Below are 24,122 nucleotides of genomic sequence, written 5' to 3'. Positions count from 1 at the left end.
TGGACACTCAGCACATTAGCCTCATATAGATAGATGAGTGAATCGTTTCTGACAAGCTTTTCATTAGCATAGTTAGCTGTCTTAATTTCTTGTCAACTAACCTAAAACATTGTCCCCCCCATTCCCTGAGAAACAGACCATTATTAACATGCAAATACACCTCACCTAAAATTTGATTTTTTAACTTGCTTTTCAAAACAGTAATTTTTAAAAAAAACTGAAATACTGTTCATTTTAGCATACTGAAAAAATAATTATAGTGTTAGAACATAATTTTCTAAATTTGAACATGTAGCCTCAAGAAAAGGCTTTATTGGTGCTCACAGTTTAAGAGGAAGTGGCAGATAAACTGCCGGGCCCGTCTTAACTGAGAGCAATAGAGGTTTGTATCAGCTAATGGCAAGAAGGCAGTTTGAATTCAATCATTAAGGGTGGTTAGCCTGAGATGGCTGGTAGTACTAGGCGCATCTAATCTCAAAAAATGGGGACGGATTAGGTGAGTCACCAATTTTCTTCACCTAGTTTTATAAAAAATGAACATTCCTAAAATTGGAAGGACAAATTTGCTTAGAGAACTGATTAAAAAAGAACTATGCATTACTTTGAGAGGATTTTTACAAAAAGCATTAAATGCACTTGAAAAATTTGTTATCTGGTTGTCTCAGAGTATTGTATATAAAAAAACCCTAACATGAAAATAGATCAAACAGCATAACGACCAGTTACTGTGACGTGCACTGACCACAAGGGGGCAGATGCTCAAAGTAGGAGCTGCCCCTGGTGGTCGGGAGTGAAGGGTCCTGGACTGCAAGAGCCCCGGGACTGTGTGGGGGATGTCTGCCTGCCCGTTTAGGCCCCATCCTCCCAGGGGTCCTGGACTGCGAGAGGGAGAGGGCACAGGGTAGGCTGAGAGGGACCCTCTTCCCCCCCGCATGAATTTCGTGCACCAGGCCTCTAGTTTTACTTATAAAACATGTTTCCCATGCATTTTGAACACAAGATTGTTTAGCTGTTAAGATCTCTATTAGGTTCCTCTAGAATGGACATTGGAAACTGTCATTTTGATACTTTGTTGCTTTCCAGTCCTTTTCAAAACTAGTAGAATTTTACTAATGATCACCTCATAAATCTTAAGACACTGGTGTTAACCATGTAGTTGCTTTGGGGCTGCTTCGTAATAGCAGGGGTTTTCTAACAATGGACCTTGAAACTAATACCATACTTCATACTGCGGAATGGACTCTATGGGATCTCTTGAAGGAACAGGAAACTTATTTTAAGCTTTTTGGGGAAGTGAATATGAAGGGGGGCTTAATGTTCCTGTATCAAGAGTCCTTTTTTGTCTTTGAAAACATGTCACTGTTAGCATCTATGCTAAGGAAATAGTTCAGATTTATTCAAGTGAAAGGAATCAATGTTCAGTTGTAAGGATTTTCTAAGTATCAAAGGCCCTTTCTGATAAAAGTGTACATGCAAGTGCTTTCACCTACATATAATAATGACTGTAATATCTCACCGAAGTTAGCAGGTTCTGGGTTCCTTGGATGTCTTCATCTGCTTGTTTAATTGCCTTCTCTGCTGCGATCTGGGCCTTTTCTGCTTCTTCCAGAGCTTCCTTTACCATATCTGCAGTGACTTTAACACTTGTTGCACTTTTGCTGAGTAAAAGAATGAGACAGTGTATTATATGTGAACATGAAAAGAGTACTTCTTTCAGAAAAAAACATTTAAAGAGCAGCCTTCCTGAAATGACCCAGAGAGACTCAGAAATGTCTGTTGGTTAATTACTTCTTTTACTCCAGCCTAGATACACAGAATAAGCCGCCCCAAATGCCGTTAGTGTCTTCAGATACCTGGCTCTTTTAGCTTCTTCTAGCAGCATCTCAGCCCTGGCAACGTCAGCAGCACTTTGCTGTAGAATAACCTCCACTTGAGAAAGGCTTTCAACTCGTTCACGAATATCTTCAGTCAAGTTCTGTAACTGCTCTGGGGTGCTAGGCATTTCCATTTTCAATACTTCATTAGCAACTGCTTCAATGCTGTCCAAATCAGCACCATCCTCTGTTAAAGCAAAGATGTTCCCGTAAAGAGGTGAAAATCATGTATGGTTCACTTATTCAACCACTTAATGGTCACCTACTATGGTACTAGCACAGTGTGGTTACACCAAGACAAAACTTCCTGTTTAAGACTTTATAATCTCTTTGTGTAGGGAGATGAGATCTGTACACGTGAGAGAGTGATGCAGACAACAAAGGATAACGAATGTGCTGCAGTCTGGGAGTCTGGGAGGTCTTTGTGGAGATTGAGGAGCCCATCAGATTTTGGAGGGTAACAGTATTTGAAAGAAGAAAGGACACCTTTGAATGGAGAGACAGTGTGGGCAGAGTGATACGTGGAAGTTGAGTGGTGTGAATGATTAAGATTGTAGAAGATACAGAGGCCAGGGTAGAAAGCTGGGACTTGATCCTAACAGGCAATGAAAAATTTCAATTGAGGTGGAAAGATTAGGTAGGAAACTACTATAAATGCAAATATAAATAGTTGATATTCCTTGTAAATGATGTGGATTCAGGAAACTACAGAAAGAAAAAAATGCAGACAAAGAAGAGAATCAGGCTGGCATATCTATCAGAAGCCAAGGAATTTCAAATGTCAAATGTGAAGAGGTAAAAACAACAACAGGTTAAGCTGTAAGTATGTCATTAGTTTTTAACCCTTTTAAAAAACTCAACATAAAAATGGACCCCTAGGATTTTAAGTATAGGAAAACATGTAATTGAATGACGGCTTCCACAGAATAGTCCATGTGGTATCTTTAGTAAGTACTGTTAGCTTTCTTTATTAGCCATTTCCCCTTCTTCCTTGCTAACAAAATATTGATTTGGTTTGGGCACCCACCTCTAAGGTAAGGTAAGCTTATCAAGTCAGAGTTATTAAATCCTGATTGTGTTTTGTGCCCTTCAGTTGGTTCCAACGCCTGGCAACCTTATGAGTGAGCCATGTTCACATAAATTCTAATGAGTCTGCCAAACAAATATGGTAGTTCCATTCCATTTGCCAGTGACCGTTATGCATGGGACTCATTTCTGGCCAGTGAGATTTATGGAGATGACTGCTCAGAGGGTTCTAGTGAATACTTCATTCTTTAAAAAAGATGCTACAAAGGGACAGGTGGTCTTGCCTTCCATTAGATTAAACAGTGTCTTTATATGAAGTCTGGAACTTTGGCAGCCACCTTGTAACCATGAGCAGCGAGGCTGAGAACAAAGCTGATGTGCTTAAAATGGTAGAGCAGAAAAGATGAAAAGACATGGGTCTTTGAACCATAGAGCTATCCTACTACTGAAGTTATTTATACATCTTTTTTATTAAGTCCATTTCCGTTGAGAGTTTTCTGTAACTTGTAGCCAAAACTATACTTACTGATAACCCTCAAATCGACAGCAATACTTACGTGCTAGACCACAAATTCTCAAGATTTTCTTTACAAAACACTTAAGATACAGAACTGTCTAACCATAGGTCTAATATCCTGTAACTAAAAGCATTACAAGGCTTTGGGGGCAATGCCAAAATAAACTATTTCAAGTTAAGGTTCTAACGACATATGTAATCTCTAACAATTTTCAAATTCATTTCTCACAGTATATGATTTGCTCTCACTTTTTGATTTGCTATGTGGGTATCAGGTGTGTCTGTATCTGCCTAAAATCAGACAAGATTATTGACATACACATAGATAAATTTAAGAAATGGAAACATTTTTAAATTTGGAAATGTTATTTCCCACCAGAAACTGATTTTCTCTGCAGATTTGAATTATGGCCTCCCAAACACATACTCTTATAGAATACTTTTATATTCCAAGATAGGAAGAAATACCTAAAAGTAAAATGAAAAAATTCCTTACGCATCAAAAAGTCTCTGATCTGCTTGATCAGATTTCGCAGGTCCTCATTGCTCTGGTCCACTTTTTCTTTGGTAGCATTGGTTTTCAACAGAACATCTTGAGCATTCTGTTTTGCCTCATCTGCCCTTAGTTTCGCTTCAGAGACCTAAACATGAGGAATAAATTACCCAGGGAACAACTTCATTCTTTCTAAGCAAACTAGAATTTTATAAACGGTCCAAAAAATGAAGTTGAAAAACTAGCATTTGGAATCATGACTTTTTGAAACAAGTATCTCCCATTTAACCGTATTATATTCCTTTATAGACTGAAAGTATTCAGTATAAGATTCCTATATAGTATTCTCATGTAGGTAGGGCCAGCATATGAATTTTTTCCTAGTTGTTTTTAACTCCTTCAAAACACTTGGTGGCCTATAAATGTTCCTTAGTCTTTTTCTCAGGTACCCACATACATACTTCAGTTGATATGAACTTAAGGCTTCATGTATCACTTCAGAAGAATAAATGCTTGGTTGCTTAGTAGAGAATTTTTGTAGTGCAGCTGGATGTATTCATAACCCTGCACCCATGGTAAGTAACATGATTATCTCAAATTATTGTCATGAGAAGAAAGCAAATTCTTAAATATCTATTTCCCTGATCTCGCAAAAACTTGCACGTGGTGTGAAATGCCTTTTTTTTTTTAATAGTCAGCACTTTGAATTGGTTTCTTCTTTTCAGACCTTCCACTCCACATTGAAAGCAAACAGTAAAGACCGAGGCTGTCCGCTGAATTACCATCTTGGAGAGCTGTTCCACCTCAGCCAGGGCACTCAGGATGTCTCGGTCAAAGTCCATGGCCTTCTGCCAGGCGCTGTGCGCAGCAGTGACCAGACCACCACAGCCAGGCCCCCCGCACTTCTTCTGTCCTTCGTCAGTTCTGCAGTTGGGGCCACCACATTCCGTCTCGGAGCAGGAGGCCCCTGGAGGCGTGCCACAGGTCTGCAACAAGCCAGGAGAATGGGGTTCAGACAGTGAGTGTGCTGCAGCGTAACAGCTGAGCAGGGCCTGGGTGGCCCCGGAGAGTGTGTAGGTGGTCCTCAGCGAGGGTGCAGGATGGAGAGAGGAACAGAGAGTTTAGGGAATAAACTAACCTGCTTTTTTTGCAAGGAAACAACAAAAATTTACGACCCTCATCAGTACATTCTGCCCTAATGAACTGGAATACCGGCTGGGCTCTATGCAGGGTGCAAACATTATCTGCTCTCTCAGATTGAAGCCTACCAATCCGAGAGCCACAGAATGCTACTCCTGTACTCTAACTAGTTTGATTTAAAAAAGAGCGCACAAAAACCCAGGTATTGAGAACCTTCTGTAAACTCGTGCCATGTTAAATGTCCTGGTGAATAGGTTGACACAAACAGCCTGTTATCTGGCCTTTTAGTAGCTTCTCATCTAGTTAGGAAGACAGGATCATAAAGCAGCCAAGAATAGGTCAGATGCAGTTAAGTACGAAGGATAGCAGACAGAGGAGAGACTACTGAGGACTATAGTAGTTGTGGTTGGGGAAGGATATTGGCTGGTGGGATTTGAACAGGGGATCATTTCCAGATGTGAGGGAGAGAAAACTAGAAACCAAGATGGATGTAACTTTTCCAAATAAGCAACACTCCATAGACTTTCCTCCTTCCTTATCTACCAAAAATCTCCAAAGATCAGAGCTTGGTCATGGCATAGACATGGCAACTTGGTAAATTACAAGTTTGCTATATCATGTAAAGGGCTGAGCAGGAAAAACATTGTACTTAGAGCTTTCGTAGAAAATGCTTGTACTAAAAAGAAGCAAAAGATTTACTGCAGGGAAAAGCAGTTAACAGAACATTCCCAAACAAGGAAATTAATTTTAAAGATAGAGGGGAGGTGAGAGGGAGGAGTCGGAGAGAAACATTGATGTGGGAAACGAATGTTTCAGTTGTCTCTCATGCACACCTTCACAGGGGATTGAACCCGCAACCTAGGTATGTGCCCTGACTGGGAATCAAACCCGTGACCTTTCAGTGTATGAGAGGATGCTCCAACCAACTGAGCCACACTGCCCAGGGCAGAAAGTATTCTTTTTAAGAGGTAAAAAAGTAGTTTTTTTAATAAATAAAATCAACTCTTTAGACTAATAATTTTGTGATAATTACAACCCCACTGTCTCTCAAAATGAATCTTTCATGTATCTGGTTTACAATACATAAAAAAACTGCAGAAATAAAATTTATTCTGTGTGCTACAGAGCACAGCTTTAATCAGAGCAGCATAAGATCTCAGGGATGCTTTCTAAAAACAATCTGACAGCACATTAGATCTGTTTTATTTCAACAGACAGGGCAGGCATGGAAAAACCAGCATGGGCCTAGCTAAATAGACACAAAGACAAAGAACTGAAGGCACTTGAAAAAACACAAAGGGACAAAAATCTCCCTGGACAGGAAGTGGCAGTATGGAGTTCTCATAGAATAATTAACTAAGACCAACACATACCATGAGAGACCAGAAGAGGCTGGCTAATCCCTAGGTAGCTAGCTCACCACATGGAAAAGCCAGCACAGGGAAGGGTGCCCATTCAGATGGCCAGAGGAGCCTGCCACCGCCACCCACTCCCAAGAAACTTTCTCTGATGCAAAGCAAACATCCTTTAGCATGCTTAAGCTGCTTTTCATTATAGTTTGCAGATTTTTTGTGATTAGTGGGTTTTTATTAGAATTTGTAAGGAATACTGAAAGCAAAGAAGATCGAAAGAACTGGCATTTCATGCTTACGTATAACAACTTTGTCTCCCACTAGGTGCAATTTACACATTGCTCTAGGCCTCCGTTTTCTATTAAATAGTGACAGGATTACTTAGTCCCTGTTTCCACTAGATGAAATAATGAGTATATATTGTAGACATCAATTAAATTAGTCACACTACAGCACAGACAGTGTTTTTGTCCATTTCAGAGAAAGCGGGGGACGGTGGGGACAGGCAGGGAGGAAAGGGGACCATCACTAAGACAAAACAAATGGTCTGAGCTCTCACAGTTTTCTAGGCATTTGCCTTCCTCTTTTCACTGACCCTATTTCTAAGCTAAGAGAGCATAAGCCTTATGAAATAAAAGTCTGTAAAAAAAGTACCCTCCAGATTCTCTGATAGCTGCTCAATCATGAAAAACAATAAGGAATCAGGAGGAAGAAACAGGCTCCTTTTGGCTTTTTTTGGCCTTCAGCCTGATTTTCATCAAAGTCACTACTCAATTTCATTTGGCTCCAGAGTTACTGTTTAAAAGCTTCTGGAAAATGCAATCTTTCTAGGTGGGTCTCAGGGTTAATCTTCACCAGGTAAAGTTACTGGAACAAAGGAACATTTTAATGAACACCCATGGAAAAAATTCTTTAGCTCCCTCTAATTTTTTTTTTTTAGGAAATCCCAGAATGATTCTGAATTGCTCTACCGAAATGGAGTTTGCACTTCAAATCAGAACCAAGTAAAAAAGAAATGTCCACAGCATGAAAAGGATCAAGTTTAAATAAGGCACAGTACGTGGTTCTCTGGGTGTTCCGCAGAGAGACGCCGTGGAGGGAAGGAAGATTCGAAGCACAGAGCCTTGTTTTTAATCTGGTTCAGTCATGGTTCCCCACACTGGTGTTCAGATGGGACCACTCCTGGTTCATTTGCAAGGTGAACAATATTAAAGACGAAGCAGGGTGTGTTCTTCCTCCTATAGCACCGCAGCTTTGAGGCCAGGCCCCGACCCTTACCATTTCGGCAGCGGCGGAAAGGTCTAGACTCTGCAGTTTGCCTGCCAGTTCGTCCAGAAGACGGGCCTGCTCCTCTTGTTTTTCCCGGAACTGGGACTCCTGCTCCATCATCAAGTGCTCCACGCTTTCTCTGGTGAGCTCCGACTGCGCCACCGTGCTGTCGGGGTCTGTGGTGGAGGCGTTCACCCTCTTCTCTGCCTCTAGGGACATCTGGAAATACTTGGTGATGCTATCCAGGGCGCCTAGGGCACGAAATCCAATTGCCCACAGTGAATCCCCTTGTACTCAATCTCATTAAGCAATGTCTATCTGTGGTGTCTTCCAGCCTAAAGGTACTGTATGGTTTGTTTTAAAATGCAAGAAATAAAGTCTTCATTGAGAAAGATAACTTTTCTGTCATGGTCAATGAATAGACTGTCCCATTAAGCCTCCTACTCTGGCTCTGGAGGACGCTGAACATCTGAATGAAAAATTAAGTCACCCTGCTGAATTGCTTCTATACAGGCAGCATCCAGGTCTTTCTAAACAGCTGGCGCCAGGCAGCCTGCAGATTGCGTTTCCCACTAATTTCCCCTTTTCTGTCAGATGCACTCACAGGGCTAGTCCTGTATACATAAAGCAGCGGGCTGTCTTGGCTTTAAGGACCCAGCCCAACAATAAGTGATCATGTATTAAACAGCATGGATAGTGTGACTTGACATATTTCTACTTCCTTTTGCTTTTTTGGGGGTGGCCCTATTTAGACCATACTATGACAACAGTAAATGAAGGACTGGACAAAATGATTTCCTGACTAAGCAACATTCTTAAGTATCAACTTAATTTCTTAACTACTCCAGAGCCTCTTTCCAAGAGAAGCCCAGGAGGTTAAACCACTAACTGAAAAAAATCAGGAAACGAATGCCATTCTAATGAAGCGACCTCTGCGTACTCCCTGGGGCCTCTGCTGGGCCTCAGTCTCTCTGTGGCCCAGGTCCCACATTTGTAAAATGGAGACTTCAGTCCTCATTTGGTTCAGAGACAACGAGGAAAAGCTTTAACATTGTTAGAAGGTGCTTAATTTTTTTCTTCTGGAAGTACTGTATGAAAGAGGTTGCACAGAGGGTTAAATCCATGTCCAGGATTGAATGTACGGAAAACTCTCACCTCGAATATCTGAGTTTTTGATGAATTCCAGTTGCTCAGCAAGTTCTTTCACCGTGGTGTCCAGGCTCTCTGCTTCTGCCTGGAGAGAGTCCAGTTCTTGGGCTGTGCTGTTTCTTTGTGAATCTGTGTCAGATAATTTCACTTCTACTTGAGCCATCTTTTCCGTAACATCTTTGGCTAATTTCCTGCAAAGAGAAGGGTAAGTTTATCCAAGTCAAATAAACCTTTTTACATTTTCTGATACAGTGACTTCAAACCAGGTCAGGAGTCGGTAACAATTTATTTCTAAATTCTGGTTTTATTCCCCTTATCGTTAAGAGACTGTATGACATCCAACAGTTTTCTTTCTTCAAGGACTTTGAAGGAAAACAGAAGCACCGCTGAGCTGTGCGGTGGCGGGTGGGCCATGTGAAGGATGCCGAACCTCTGCTGTAACATGAACACGAGCCCAGGGTGCGGAGTCCCAGTTCGGTAGGTGAGCAGCTTCAAGTCCATACAGTCTCTCAAACTCGAGAGACTAAGGGACTCACAGCGTAGAAGTATGCCTCCCAGCCAACCACCGGAAATGCTCTGATCCAACCTCAGGGACCTCCTTCAAGATGGGACACACAGGACAAAAGCCCCAGAGCCCGCAGGGAGACAGCAGGAGCCACCCTGCCTTCCACACGGTCCCCCCTTAGGCAAGGGCCCAGCGAAGGAGCCTCCTCCTTCCACCAACAAGCAACCCTTTCATTTGACAGGAGAAAGAAGGCAGTATCTCCGGAGAATGAAATATGACCAGCGTTTAGCTTTCACGGCATTTCACTGGGATCTAAACCCAACTTCACTTAGTTCTGTATCTTCATATCTTCAAAGCTGTACGTGACGCACCCGCTTACATATACAATGTACGTGTACATACACCACACAAAAAGGAGACGAGCTTAGCGCTGGGTATTACTGAGTCACCAACTGAATGTAATTGTCTTTTCGGGGATATAATAGTATAAAAAACTGGGACAATGTAGAGATGCTGAAAGGTTGGGGGCCATGAGAAAATAATGGAATTTAAGGCTGAGATGCCATAGCCCAATTCAGAGAAAAAGCACTTAAAAGGGTTTGTTAGGTTCAATTACATTTTATAAGCCCAATGATTGTTTCCCCCAGGCTATTATAGTTTTTCAGTCTTTGCTCTTACTACCAATCTGCTGATGGGCCGAAGGCTTTCATTTCATAAGTCTCATACAATGTGACAATTAAAAATCTAACATTGCACATTTTTTAAATAATGCCACTTTGGAACCTGAAACTTGCATCCTTGTATATTGTGTTGAGAAAAGATTCATGAAACCAGTTTCCCTGAGGTGCTTACAATCTATCTGTGAATTGACTAGTGAGGGTAAAACAGCTGCTTCGGGAATGTAAACGCTCCTCCGACAGGCTGGAGGGCACCACAGTTTTTCGTTCTTCCTTAGCTGCATGAGACCAAGGCCAAGAATCATTTCCTAAATGGGCTTGCACTCAGCACACAGCCTTCTAAAACCCATCGCTACGTTAGGAGGCTGGGCTGCTCCAGCCTTTTCATGAGGCAAAATTCCTCAGTAAAGGCATTATCGCCCCACATGGACATTTCCTAACAGAACGGTCAACCACATGGTCTTGGACACAAAACCTGAGGTTTGACATCAAGGGACTTTGAATGTAGAAGGCCTAGGAAGGACCTCCTACCAGGTCCATGAGCTAACGTCAGGTAGCGGCGAGATGAAAAGTCCATCTGGCTTCTTAGCGATGCTGATTAAAGTCCCATAAAAAAAATGTTACTGTCGTTTTGTCCTAATGTAAAACCACTTCAATGTATAGGATTTAGCTATGAAACACTCCCTTTGCTCACACCAAATGGTGAAATCTGCAGTAAAAAAAACAGCATTTGGGGAAACAAATGCTTCCTGCCCTTTCCTGTTTTGTTCCTCAGCCTAGATCTTATTGTGCTGGTTTTGGGGGTCCTTTCTGGCAGAGGTAGTTGGAACGTTGCAGAGCAGGAGCAAGATGGCGAGGAGAAGCATGGACCCTGCGGAGGTGGCACCACTCAGCTCTCTGCCTGCACCGGCAAAATAAACTCCCGTCAGAGAGGTGATTACCCAGAGAGGGCTGCGAGGAGGATCTTTCACTGCAGGGAATTGTTATAATTGGATGAATGAAGCACTGTTCCAGGGACCAAAGGCTGGGCAGCGGAAATAACAGTCTTATCTGCGGTAATGGAATTTCCCTGGTAGTTGCAAAACATATAAAATGATGTATATTTATAACAATTTCTGCAATTACATTAACCATTTCAGAGATCACTCTTTGCTACTCTGTAAGGTAAAGGCAAACATTATTCTTCCCTCCTCCACAGGGAGAAAAGCAGCTCAGGAATAGGTGAGTCATTCAAATTCACAGCCTAGCAAGTAACAGGGCTGACTCCTCAGGGGTCCTTTGTCTCCGAAACCAGTGTTCTTGCCCTCCAGCTGCCTTAGAGCACCATTTCCAAGGAGGAACGCTGAGTATCACATGCACAGTCTAACCTGCAGCTTCCACAGTTTGGGTCCCCAGTGATGTGCCATCGTGCACACACCCCAGGCCCAGAGTAGAGACTGCCGGGAAATGAATGGCCCAGCATCTGCTTTCACTCACAGGACTAGCCATGCCTCTGATGGAAGCCCCACGCCACACCAGCTCTGAAACAACACTGACCTCTCGCGCTCGCTCATTCACTACTTACTCAGCTTCCTCAAAGAGGCTGCCAATGTTTTTCAGCGGCTCCGCAGCTGGGTTCTGGGCCAGGATGTCTCTGATCTCATTGACTTTCTTCTCCACCGAGTCCACAGTCTCCTGGTAAGGCCCGATCACACCACTGATCTTCAAGGCCGTGGCTTTCTCCAGGAACTTCTGGGTCCTGTTGGTCAACTCAGCGATGATCACGTCCCAGACAGCGAAGCACTGGTGGCAGGGTGTGCAGTCAGGGAAGACCCCCGAGTACCCTCGAGTGCACTTGTCACAGCGCGGACCCTCGACGCCCTCGACGCAGACACACTGGCCGGTGGACTGGTCACACTGTGGCGTCTCAATACCCCGGGGGTCACAGTCACAGGCTAGAAGGGAAAGAACAGTGCTAGCTGATCTACTAGGTCACAAACCCCAGGGACGAGGTTTGGCATTCAGAACCCTCAGTCACCGTCACAGTGATAATCATCCATGACCACAGCTTTCCCGGAGAGACCGCAGCGGCTTCCTCCAAAACCTGTATTACCTCAGTCCTTGCTGACCACTTCGTAACGTAACAGTAAATAATGCACTTTTTTTTTGCCTTTAGTATTAAATATATTTTTATTGGTTTCAGAGAGGGAGGGAGATAGAGAGACATCAATGAGAGAGAATCATTGATTGGTTGCCTCCTGCAAGACCCCTACTGGGGGTCAAGTCCGTAATCCAGGCATGTGATTAGATCAACGCTCAACCACTGAGCAATACCGGCCGGGCGGAAGCTGTATTTAAAAAGGACAGTTATGCCCAATGAATTGTAGCTGTGTGTGCAGTGGAGGGTAGTGACCACTGCTTTCCACCCCTGGTAGGCCTTGGTGCACTGTGTTGAATCACTTCTTTGCCCTCTCCCATGATAATTCGAAATCGGTCCCTCTGTGGAGAAGTTTTAAAAGTAGATTATGGCTTTTTTGCAACGGGTTTGCTGCCATATAGTGCACATTTTTTTAAAAATATATTTTATTGATTTTTTACAGAGAGGAAGGGAGAGAGATAGAGAGTTAGAAACATCGATGAGAGAGGAACATCGATCAGCTGCCTCCTGCACACCTCCCACTGGGGATGTGCCCGCAACCCAGGTACATGCCCTCGACCGGAATCAAACCTGGGACCCTTCAGTCCGCAAGCCGACGCTCCATCCACCGAGCCAAACCGGTTTCGGCATAGTGCACATTTTTTAAGGTTATGCTTACTGTGCGGGCTCTGTAGAAATGGTTTACATGCATCGTCTCATTGAACCCTCACAATAACCCTGCGGGATGGGTGACCTGCCTCAGGTCTTACAGCAAGGACATGGCTGAACTGGGGTTCAACTCAAGAGTCAGTGCTCTTAAGCTCTGTCCTGCCTCTGCCTCCCTCTTACTGGGACTTCCTTAGACCCTATCAGGATAGACAAGTCAGGTGACCTCCTGATGCCAGGAGGCATCTGGCCTAAGAGACAACACTGAAGAGCAGCTCCTAACACCTCGCCCTACCTGGTCACGAAACAGAGTGGTGAATACTTGGCGAAATGCAATGAACTCGATAAAAAGGAAACTAAATCCAAAACAAGTCACGGGAATGCTAAGTATCTAGTTCACAGGCTTTCTACTAAGTACAATCTAACTTGTGGGAGCTGCCACTGTGATGACTGCTCACAGCACAGGCTCTCGAGAGGTCAGTGATGGAAGCCACTCCAGGCGCACCCTCTCCCTGGCTGGGAGGGCTGCACCTTAGGCAGAGCCTGATGGTGCCAAGGAAGACTGGTGGGACTGGCCAGTGGACGGTGGCTGAGATTACTCATCACAACGCCTGTGCCACTGACCCCTGGCTTACAGTCTCAAATCCCAGGTGAAACACTTATTTTTGTGTCGGCACTTGACATTTCTGAGTATTTGCATAGAATTTAAATAACAAAAAACCTGTGCACTAAAAAATCTGATCTCTGCCTTAAATCCTTTCTGGGAAAAGGTGTGGATTAATGAAAAGCAACTCGAATGTCTTATTTCCATAACTAGACAGGGCCCTATTTCCATTCTCAGCACCGAGCACAGGGTTAACTTGCAAACTGGAGTTGTTGTCTTTGCCAAATGAGGCCCTGACCTCATTTCTGGTACAGGCATTCGAGGGACATTTATACGCCTCTGTAAAAGAAAATAATCCTGCTAAAATGTCAACGGTGACCACAGCACAGCAGACCCATACTCTCTCAGATGCCTTTGTAAAATCTTCTTGGGCCAATGCTATGACTTGCCTCTGAAAGACTCCCTAATTGAAACATCCTCTAGCAGTGGTTCTCAACCTTCCCAATGCCGCGACCCTTTAATACAGTTCCTCATGTTGTGGTGAACCCCAACCGTAAAATTATTTTCACTGCTACTTCATAACTATAATTTTGCTACTGTTATGAATCGTAATGTAAATATCTGATATGCTATATGTGTTTTCCGATGGTCACGACCCACAGGTTGAGAACCGCTGCCTAGAGTCTACCAGGGGTGGGCAAACTTTTTGACTCGAGGGCCACAATGGGTTCTTAAACTGGACCGGAGGGCTGGAACAAAAGCATGGATGGAGTGTTTGTGTGAACTAATATAAATTCAAAGTAAACATCATAACATCAAAGGGCACGGTCTTTTTTTTTTCAATAGTGTTATTCATTTCAAACTGGCCGGATCCGGCCCGCGGGCCGTAGTTTGCCCACGGCTGGCTAGACCCAGTCTCACTGACGTCCTGAGAGCTGCTCACAGCACCTCTATCCTCCAAACCCAGAGAGATATGTTTGCGGCCTGGGACCTTGCATCTGACTCTCCCTACATCCTGCCTTATATTATTGGTTGTTTTCTTTTTTCTTTTTTTTTTTCTGGGGATGTGCCCGCAACCCAGGTACATGCCCTTGACCGGAATCGAACCTGGGACTTTTCAGTCCGCAAGCCGACGCTCTATCCACTGAGCCAAACCGGTTTTGGCTATTGGTTGTTTTCATTGCCTTTTTAGCCAACCACACCCAAGTGCTGGAGTGGCAAGTTTGCGCAGTGCAGTGTCGTGGCCAGAGCACAGCCTGTGGGCTCCACTGCCTGGTTGTGAACCCTGCCATCCCCACAGCCCAGCAATGTGACCCTGGGTGGCAAGGAAACTGAGTCACAGTTTCTTTATCTGTAAAAAAGGAGTCATGAGTATACCTAACTCATAGGATTGCTTTCAGGATGAGATAACTTAATTCTAAAGTGCTTCAGGGGAGGGCTGACTCACAGTAGGCACTCAGTAAATGCTTTTTATTACTATTATTTTCTGTGTCCATGTCAGCACCAGGGGGTCTCCTGCTCAAGGTGTTGCTTGATCACATTTCCATTGGATGAAGAGAAAAAAGAGTGGTCATAGCCCTGGCCGCTGTTGCTCAGTGGTTAGAGTGTTGGCCTGGGCACCAAAAGGTTGCGAGTTCTGCTCCTGGTCAGGGAACATACCTAGGTTGTGGACCAGATCCCCGGTTGGGACGTGTAAGGGAGGCAACTGATTAATGCTTCTCACTTAGATGTTTCTCACTTTGATGTTTCTCTTTTCCTCTCTCTTTAAAAATCAATTAAAAAGAAAAGACATACATATCCTTGGGTGAGGATTTAAAAAAATACAGAAAAGGCAAGTGCACTCTCATTAAGGTTTTTCCCATTTGTCTTTTACATAGCGATGTTTTTTTCCCATAGGGAGGATACCTGGCTATGGCTTAAGTCTTTCCATGAACATATTGCTAACAAGGTGGCAACAGCAGGTCTAAAATTCTGTTCAACAAACGATTTCACTGGACATTTTTGGCACTTAACTGCATAATTTGAAAAAAGCAGCCACGTTCTTTTCCCACACTCCATCTAATTTGGGGTGACACCTATTCTTGTTCCTGCCGATCTCTGGATCCTGTCCCTTTAAGAGCAGTATTCTGAAGCGCCGGCAGGAATTCAGCTATTTCCAGTAGGCAAGGACCAGTTCGGCTGAACTGACCAACATTCCTTTCCTTCCATTGAAAAGTAGAGAGTCAAATTTCACAGATGGCTGGACTGCAGTTTCATCAATGAAAAACTGATTCTGATCTCTCTCTCTGAAAAGACACCAAATGCCTAACACGCATAAGGTTTTAATTTCAAATTGCAGCCGGGAAACTGCCAACACTCCTGCGGACATGTGCTTCCTTCCCTGCCTGTTGTTCGAGAATAGCTTCTCCAACCGGGTTCGCCTGAGAGGCGATGTTAACCACATTGTAAAAAGACGCCCCAAGAGTATTTTTTGACTGAAGTGGAAAGGTTGGTTCTCACCTGACAATTTAAAACTTCATGGACACAAACTATGAAGGAGACTTCTCCCATCACCTCTTACACTCACGGGCACCTATAACATTGCACAGCACAGACCTTCTCGGATGAGCTCCAGTGGATTTTCTCCTCTCTCAAGGGAAAGGGAGAGGTGAGCAGGTGGGCCTGTAGCTCAGTCTTGCTTTAAGAAATGGGGTTTGGGGGCAGAGGATCAAAAACTTCCTCTGGGAAAGAAGGAGAGAGTGTATAGCAAAAGTGAACAAAGCAGGATGATGAAGAACAGCACTTTGAAAATGAGACAGTCATTTTTAATGGGCCATAAGAATTCCACCTTCATCTGTAAATATATTCTTGGTTATGGGGTCAGTAGATTTCCTCCACTTTTGCTAAGTTTTCTGGTCATTTCAAACAGGCTCTCTGAAAGGTAGGTAAATGAAGAGTATTGCACCATTTAATAGATACTGAGGCCTGGGAGGAAAAAAAACCCTAGTAAGTCAATGCGAGAATGGGAAACAACCAATGGAACTCTTTGTCAGTAGGTATAATCTTTCTGCTTTTTATATCCTTCCTCACTCCTCCAGCCCTCCTCTGCCCACTGAAGGAAGTCCGCCTCAATGGCTTGGTATACAAGGCTTTTCACAATCTGGTGAAACCGAATCTCTCCACGACTCTGTCCAGTGAAACCGTTTCCTGAGGGCACCCCTCCCACCCCAGTCTTGCTGCTACATGCTGTCCTTACGGTCCTTTAGCCAGAACAACAATTCTCTCTAAATATCACAGCAGGTCCTCACTTGCATTTGTCTTTGGGCAAATCACTTAACCTCTCTGAGCCTGAGAGAACTCTAGACTGTGAAACGGAGATTACACTTCACTCACAAATTGTTTTAAGGATAAAATCAAGAATTTGCATCCCACATCCCTAAAAGTGCTCCGCAGACGGCAAATGCTCTGTAAATGACTAGAGCTGGCCTTTTCTATGAAACTGTGCCCAACGACTTTAGCTCCTGCTGGTCTTGCCTCTCTGACAGGTAAAAAGGTCTCCGCCACAGGTTTCTTGCTCCTCCATTGCACGGCTTTGCCCCGTTTCCCCAGAGAGCCTGCAAGCGCCTCCGTTCAGGTGGCAGCTTGTCTTGTGTGTCCACGCCCTGCAGGCCCAGTGGGCCGCGCTCAGGGCTGTGTTGGTTCTCGACCTTTCCTTCCGAAACAAACCCACCAGGGCCAGGGAAGGTGCTACATCCAACCACCAGGAAACAGGTCCATTCTTTTCTGCCAGCAACCTTGTCCCAAAGCGACACGGGACTCCAGATTTCATGCCCAAAAGTTTACTGACACTTTACCTCGGCATTTCCATTCTACTGTAAGGGCAGGAAATCTAAAACTTTTAATCTCTTAAATGTCTTGTTTTTTGCTTTACATCCTCTCCCTCCCTCAGCCCCGCCTCCTTTTTATCCTTTTCATATAACTTCGGTTTTGGAATGAAAATTGGAGAGTGACTACGATTTCACCTGCAGAAAGCAGCTGGCCGTCTGGTCCAGGGGTAAGCAAACTTTTTCTATCAAGGCCCAGATAGTAAATATTTAGGCTTGCAGGCCATTTGGTCTCCGTCACACTATTCACCTCTGGCATTGCGGTGTGATGGCAGCGCTGGACAACTCGTCACACACGGGCACAGCTCTGCCCAATGAAACCTGACTGACAGACAGCTGTAGTTGGCACATGGCCATGGTTTGCCTGCCTCTGGCACAGCCCAGCTCTTCAGGGACCATGCCCTGTGACCAGAATTATGTAAGACAACCCTTCCCTCTCCTAACAAGAGTATGGTGACTCTCTAAAGAACCGGATTAAATCTGATTTCCCGAGTCACACTGACAATAAATAAAGAATAAAGGGGTTGTAAATGAATCCCAGGCTGAGAAAGGAATACAAGCATTCTAAAAATTTATGCCCGGCCAAAGAAATGGACTTCATTTTTCTACTAAAACCATGTGAAATGAGCAACAAGCATATCACGACGGCCACTGCCCAGAGCGTCCCACCTCTGGCCCACATTCCCCGCTTGCCCGGGTTGAAGGAACACTGGCCTTTCCCAAGACGCGCGACTCTTTGCTCTGAGTCCACAGAACATAGAGATTCCTCGTGTGACCCGTGGGCTCCGAGGGGCCCCGCAGAGCCCCAGGCTGAGGTCGTCTCTGACATGGTCAGCGTGGGCGGGCGCGTTCCCTCCGCCCAGCACAGTGGTGGGCTTGTTCAGACTGGGCGCGATCGGCCAAGCGCCGCAACCCGCCCGGACAATAGGAACATTCAACAATTTATATGTTGGAGCCTCTACTGATTTCTCTTTTACGTAACGGCGTTTCTTCCCCACGAGAAGAATGCTTAGCGAGGGCCTCAGCTTTCTATAAGGTTATTGTGACTGAGGTGGCACCAGAGCCTAAATCCGTGCCCTGTGCGACTGGAAGATCTGCAGTTGAAGACAACTTGGCAATTCACTACGTAATGTGAGAAAAGGGGTCGCATTCTTTTCTCATAGTTCCCTCTGATTTCCAGCGATAACCGTTCTGGTCCCTGCCGATTATTGGGGGGCCAGTCCCTTCAAGTTCTTGTCCTCCCATTACTATTTGTGACGACATCCCAGCGCACGGAGAGCCCCGACTCCATCCGCTTCTGCATTTTTGGTCCCTGCCCTGGTCCTGCTCCTACTGCCTCCCGCACACGGCTCTGGCTCTGCGGCGGCGGGGCCTGCCCGGGGTTAAGTCACTTCTCACGCCCGCTGGACGCTTTTGTGAACCAAGAGCTTCCTCCACAGGGTGTCAGAGGCATCTGGGCCCCAAGTTTCTTATGTAACGGACTGACCTTTTTTCTGGGTAAAACAACGAGTTTGGCAAACAGTTCGTTGCTTTCGCTCTTTGCAAAGTTTCCAAAGCATGATCAACTTTTGACCCAAATAAAACTGATACTGTTCCTATGCCACCATTTTTCTGGCAGATTGAGAGCCAAGACTTTAAAGATAAAGGGTAAAGATCCGAGTACTAAATGGACCATTCTCTGGTGGACTCGGGCTCCAGTCACAGGCTTTTTATGCGAACTGAGCTGAGATGGAGCGAAAGGTCAGAACGCTTTGGCAGCCGACGCAATTTTCCCAGTGACACATGCTAATAGAATCGGGCTATGAGCAGTGATAGAGCCATTATCTGGGGGAAATCAAGCCGCTGGGACCTTAGGGCCATTACAAGATTGAGGGGTGTAGCAGAATAGCGGTTAGAACTCTGGGGAAACCAGATTCCCAGCAGGGTTTTCCTTGCAGGAGATATCTTGGCGCACGTGGTGCACGGCATGTCCTGGGCACTGAATGGTAGTGAGAAAATCAGCTCCCATTAAAACGAACATCTGGACCGAGGACCGATGAATGAAAAAGCACTTGTTTGTTGACACAGCAAACATCATGTCCTTTGTGGAACAAACCCTAACCTAACTTAAGATGTTGGTCCAAGTCCTTCTGGTTAAGCCTCAATTGGAGAAACAAGTCATATGCCCTTTGTTCTGGTCTTGTCCACTGTTTGAAATGTCCCTGCTGTTCAGGAACCATGGTTGACTTAAAAAACACACAGTATCTGGGTTTGTGACCTTTGGTAGGAGGAAACTGAATGGACTGCTAACTTTCTCACTACGGTTGTACCCAAAAAAGAAAAAGTTGATACGTTAAACATAATTTTTTTCCCACTTGTACAGGGATAATACACTGTATTAAATATGTAAGGTCTTAGTCTACCTGGGTTTGATGACAGAAACTAATAAAGTATTCTATAACTTAAAGAAAAAGATAATTTTTAAATTTAGAGTCCAACAGGGACCCAGAATTTCAGATATGTAACAAAGAAAAGATATCAAAGAACAAGTATGAAACTACAGAAGATATTTATTTATAGTTGTAAACTGAAAACACAGGGAAGAAAACCAAATAGGAAAACAAAAGAGACACAATCTTTTAAAATCTTTTCTGTAAATGTTTTTACTCCCATATCTGAAAAGAAATCTGGCAGGTCAAAAAAAATACATATTGCAACAGCATAAGACTTGAGCAATCCTAATGATTCATAGGGTTTTAACAGGTTTCTGTTCTTAACACAATGTCAGGCTCTCTCTCCCAGTCCTATTCTACCAGAAGCTTCGGTGGGAGTCTGGGCTTTGCTCACATTGACAGACCTGGAGCTCCTGTCCTGTTTGCCTTGCTGTGCATGAAGGCGCCCGTGACTGTGCCCCACAGTTCCCCGTCGCGGGGACGCTGCACATGGCACAAATGCTGAGGGTTTACCAGTTTATCGAAATACACGGCTGCTATAAGCATTTTGCAGAAAAGCATTTTGAGAAGCAATTTTGTATACCTGTGATACCTGTGTGTGTGTGTGTGTGTGTGTGTGTGTGAGTCTGTGCAGGGACAAACAAGCATTTTAAGGAGGAACACAGTAGGTCCATTTTTCACTACCCACACTTCCACAGGGCCAGGTTGTTAGATTTTTAAACCAATGAGTGTGAATTCATTTTATCATTAAATGTAGAGTTTGTATCGACAACTTAATTTGCGCTGCACTTTAGAGTTTACACAAAGCTGGTCCCTCCACTCCGAGCAAACGCCAGCCCGGGACGCCGCGGCCTTACCTCGGCACTCCACGTTGGGGTCTCCCCAGAAGAGCTCCTGGCACTCGCTGCAGGTGCGTCCCCCAAACCCAGGCATGCACTGGCACTGCCCTGTGAACTGCAGCCAAAAACAGGTCTCCGTCAGCGGGCTGCAGGGCACACGGTCACACTCTCCTTCCCGGCTGCCAGTTAGGGGAATGGGACTGAGCAGCTGGCCCGAGGCCTCCACACCCTGACTGGAGAGGGAGTCCTACTTCTGTCCCGGGTGCCAGGGGCTAGCTGCTCCTGTGCCGAGCACATCACATCTCATTTACATGCTTCACCTCCCGGACAGGCCCCTGGGCTCACCTGCTGGGGCAGCCCTCCTTTCCTTCCCGAGGGTGTCCCTGAGCAGCTCTGACAGTGCTGCCGGGGCTACATGGCTAAGGAAGCAGTCTGATCCAGCAGCCAGGGACCTTCTAATGTGGGTTGGGTGGGGGGGCCCTCTATTAAAAGGCCAGGGCTGCATCGGATGGGGCCTCCAGGTATGGTGATGTCCCAGCCGAGGGGAACAAGTGACGGCTGACAGGCAGTCTGTGCTGTGTTTGCCAAGCTGTGGGTCCTGCGGCAAGGAAGGGAAGGAGCCTTCCTCTCTCTAACTGGGACAAAGGCACCAAACAGCAGTCCCCTGGATTCATAAAGGCATCTTTCCTCAGCCCTGAGGCCTCCCCGCCCCCCCACCCCGCCCCCCACAGCACCACACCTCATTACAGGACGGCCCGAAGGAATGAGCCGCATCACAGTTGCATGGGTCACACCCAGTCCCGCTGGCCAGCTGCCAGGTATTGGGGGCACAGCGGTCACAGTTCTGCCCGACCACATTGGGAAGACACGGACACTGGCCGGTGGTTTTGTCGCACTGGCAGTCAGAGCTGTTACAGTAGTCCTGCACGGTGCCCAGGGAGTTGCAGACACACTCTGGAAAAGAGCACGACCAGACTGACGCACACAGTCACGTTCATAAACTATACAGGCAATGCAAGTGAGCTAGCTACCTCCCAAGGGCTAAGATGTTCCCTCTCCAGGCTGCAACCTGGAAATGCAAAGAAGCAGTGAAAAGAATGGAGGTGGTAAAAAAACCAACACCACCACAAACACACAAGGAACTCCAGCTACTGTTCTTCAGAGGTTCGGAGGATGTTCTATTCTGCACAGTCCTGACGTTCCCCAGGCAGACGTGCACCACAGCACGCTCTGTGTAGCAGAATTTTCAAAATACTATGCACATTTAATAAGCTGTTGGTGAATCATTGTTAAATAGAGGATTTAACTAGAAATAATAAAAAAATATGTCGTGGGAACTGAGACATTTAATGATTTCAAACTCTTGGCAGGGAGCTGGCAGTAATGGATGTGTGAGACAGCAGATAGGAGCCCTTAAGCTAGTAAGACTTGAAGGAATCCAGCCCTGCAGGTCCTCAACATTCCACACGTGTTTGTATAAACAAAGACGGGGCCTGGGGCTGTGCACAGGAATAGCAGGCAATGCTCCCTGATCTCGTTAAGAGAGAAATAAGAAAGTTCTGAAAGAGAGACGTTTTAGAGGTGGTTCTTTCTTTTCCTCAACCTAGGAGGCTCTGTCCATCAGTGGCCAACAAGGCATGGACCAGAGTGGGCATCGAGGATCTCCAAGTCCTAGCCAACCAGCAGCTTCCTGGGCAGAACCTGGATAAAATCAATACACTTTATTGGATGGCGTGGATCAGCTACACAGTTTTTCCTTTTGGTTGTCTCTCTCAGGCACTGAGTCATACCTTGAGACTTCAGTTCTGCTAGGAAATGAGGATATAAAGAAAAGAAAGAAAGAAAGAAAAGATCAGTCTCATCTTTCTTTTGCCAAAAGAGGACTTTTACCTCTCTGAACAAGGGACAAGTGTATTCCCAAAGCAAAGAAATACCAGAAGAAGGGGATCCCCCACGAAGAAGAAAGCGGAAACCCTCCCAATAAGCGGCACAACGAATGCACATCTTACTCCGACAGTCCTGCTGGAGGGCGTCCCCGTAGTAGCCAAAGCGGCAGTGCTGGCAGTGCTCTCCTTCCGTGTGGTACAGGCACCTGAGGCACCTCCCAGTCTCCTTGTCACAGGCGTCTGGGTCGGTCATGTCAATGTTGTGGTGACAGTGGCAAGGCCTACACGCCCCTCCAACATCAGAGGGATTGCCAAAGAAGCCCGGGGCACAGTCCTCGCATCTGGAGCCTATTGTTCAATGAAACCAAGCACGATACTTTAGCCTGCGGACACAAAGGCCCAGTCCATCCACATTCCTGGCGGGAGTCAGCCAGGCTGCACTAATCACCCAGCCTGGGGATCCCTCCCATATCCTAGGGGGGGGAAAGTGAGGCTTCTGTAAGTAACACTGCTGCAGCCTGGCTCAGAGGCCACAGGGGGCATGGACACCTGGAGGAGTTCCGGCACAGGGGCGTTTAGCTTCTCATGACCCAGGAATCGAGCAGATTAGGAGCTAAATTAATGATCTAATGGGTAACGCTCACCTTGGTGTTAAATCGTAATCCAAGGATTGTATTGCCTGAAAAATCACTGCTCCTGCCTGAGCAACCTGAAAAATGGGGTCCTTCATGATGCCCAAATTCCCTAAGAAATCCCAAAACCACAGGTAAATGTTTACTGAGCTGTGGATAAGGGTAACTAGTATTTGAAAGCATGGGATCAAGTGTGAAATAAAAGGGAGTTTATTTTCACAACTCGCTACACTCCTTGAGTGTTGACAGATAATGTAAGTATAACCAACAAGAAGAAGGTATCTAGCGTTGGCTGACTCGGTGCCCTGGGGACCCCCTACATGATATTCTTTTCTTCCTTCTGTCCGTCCATTGGCCACATCACTCCTTTGAGAGTCTTCTGCGAGGAGCTGGCCAAGGGAAGGGAGAGGTCAAATGTAAATTAAAAGTGTTCACAGGGACTTGTTTATGGATTCAGATGAGCTTGCTCTCCTGCTCGGTGCTGTAACATCGTCATCGAGACTCAAGAACGACTCCATCACACGTGCCAAACAAGAAAAGAGTATCTTTTCAGATTCCCTTCCCTGGTAATGAAGGATGGGCTCATTCTTCATCTATTTCCTTCATTAACAACTAACTCATAGAAGACACCTCTCTTCCTTCAGGAGTTTCTACATTACTTACCAATGTACCCAGGGTTACAGACACACGCGAGCTGTAAAGTGACAGGATCTTGATAGCAGCTACTGGCAAACTGGCGTCCGCTGTCGGGACCGTCTGGGCAGGGACAAGGGCGGCAGTGATCTCCTGACCCAATGATGGGGTCGCCATAGTAACCCGCCAAGCACCTACATCAGCCACAAAAGAGAGAGGGCCCTGAACCAGACTTGTAAGAAACCTGCTACAAGAAAACGTCTTAGAAACTGCATTCTCTGTTTGGGAACACACTTCCCAATGGAACAGTGGTTCTCAAATGTTAGTTCTAATCAGAATCTCCCGTTTCTGACTCAGGTGGTCCCAGGTAATGCCGACACTGCTGGTCTGGTTTCACACTTGCAGGGCCATTGCATTAGGGTGCCACCCCTGGCCTCACCGGGACCCTC

General features: G+C 45.5%; 1 protein-coding gene across 1 annotated transcript in view; it reads right to left on the bottom strand.

Moving 5' to 3' along the window:
* The window catches only part of LAMB1 (laminin subunit beta 1), a 71,916-nt gene that overhangs the window by 5,933 nt on the left and 41,861 nt on the right, over window positions 1–24,122 (bottom strand). The window contains exons 20-30 of the mRNA XM_006774860.2: window positions 23,704–23,867; window positions 22,532–22,756; window positions 21,262–21,476; window positions 20,541–20,637; window positions 11,567–11,936; window positions 8,827–9,011; window positions 7,681–7,922; window positions 4,693–4,896; window positions 3,914–4,058; window positions 1,854–2,061; window positions 1,517–1,658 (exon numbers count right to left, since the gene is read on the bottom strand). Of these exons, the coding sequence (XP_006774923.1) occupies window positions 1,517–1,658; window positions 1,854–2,061; window positions 3,914–4,058; window positions 4,693–4,896; window positions 7,681–7,922; window positions 8,827–9,011; window positions 11,567–11,936; window positions 20,541–20,637; window positions 21,262–21,476; window positions 22,532–22,756; window positions 23,704–23,867 (2,197 nt within the window). The remainder of the gene's footprint in view (window positions 1–1,516; window positions 1,659–1,853; window positions 2,062–3,913; window positions 4,059–4,692; window positions 4,897–7,680; window positions 7,923–8,826; window positions 9,012–11,566; window positions 11,937–20,540; window positions 20,638–21,261; window positions 21,477–22,531; window positions 22,757–23,703; window positions 23,868–24,122) is intronic.

This window comes from Myotis davidii, unplaced genomic scaffold (genome assembly GCF_000327345.1).
Source record: "Myotis davidii unplaced genomic scaffold, ASM32734v1 scaffold125, whole genome shotgun sequence".
Taxonomy (NCBI): Eukaryota; Metazoa; Chordata; class Mammalia; order Chiroptera; family Vespertilionidae; genus Myotis; species Myotis davidii.
Note: the sequence above shows the minus strand (reverse complement) of the source record. Positions and strands in the feature narration are given on the sequence as shown.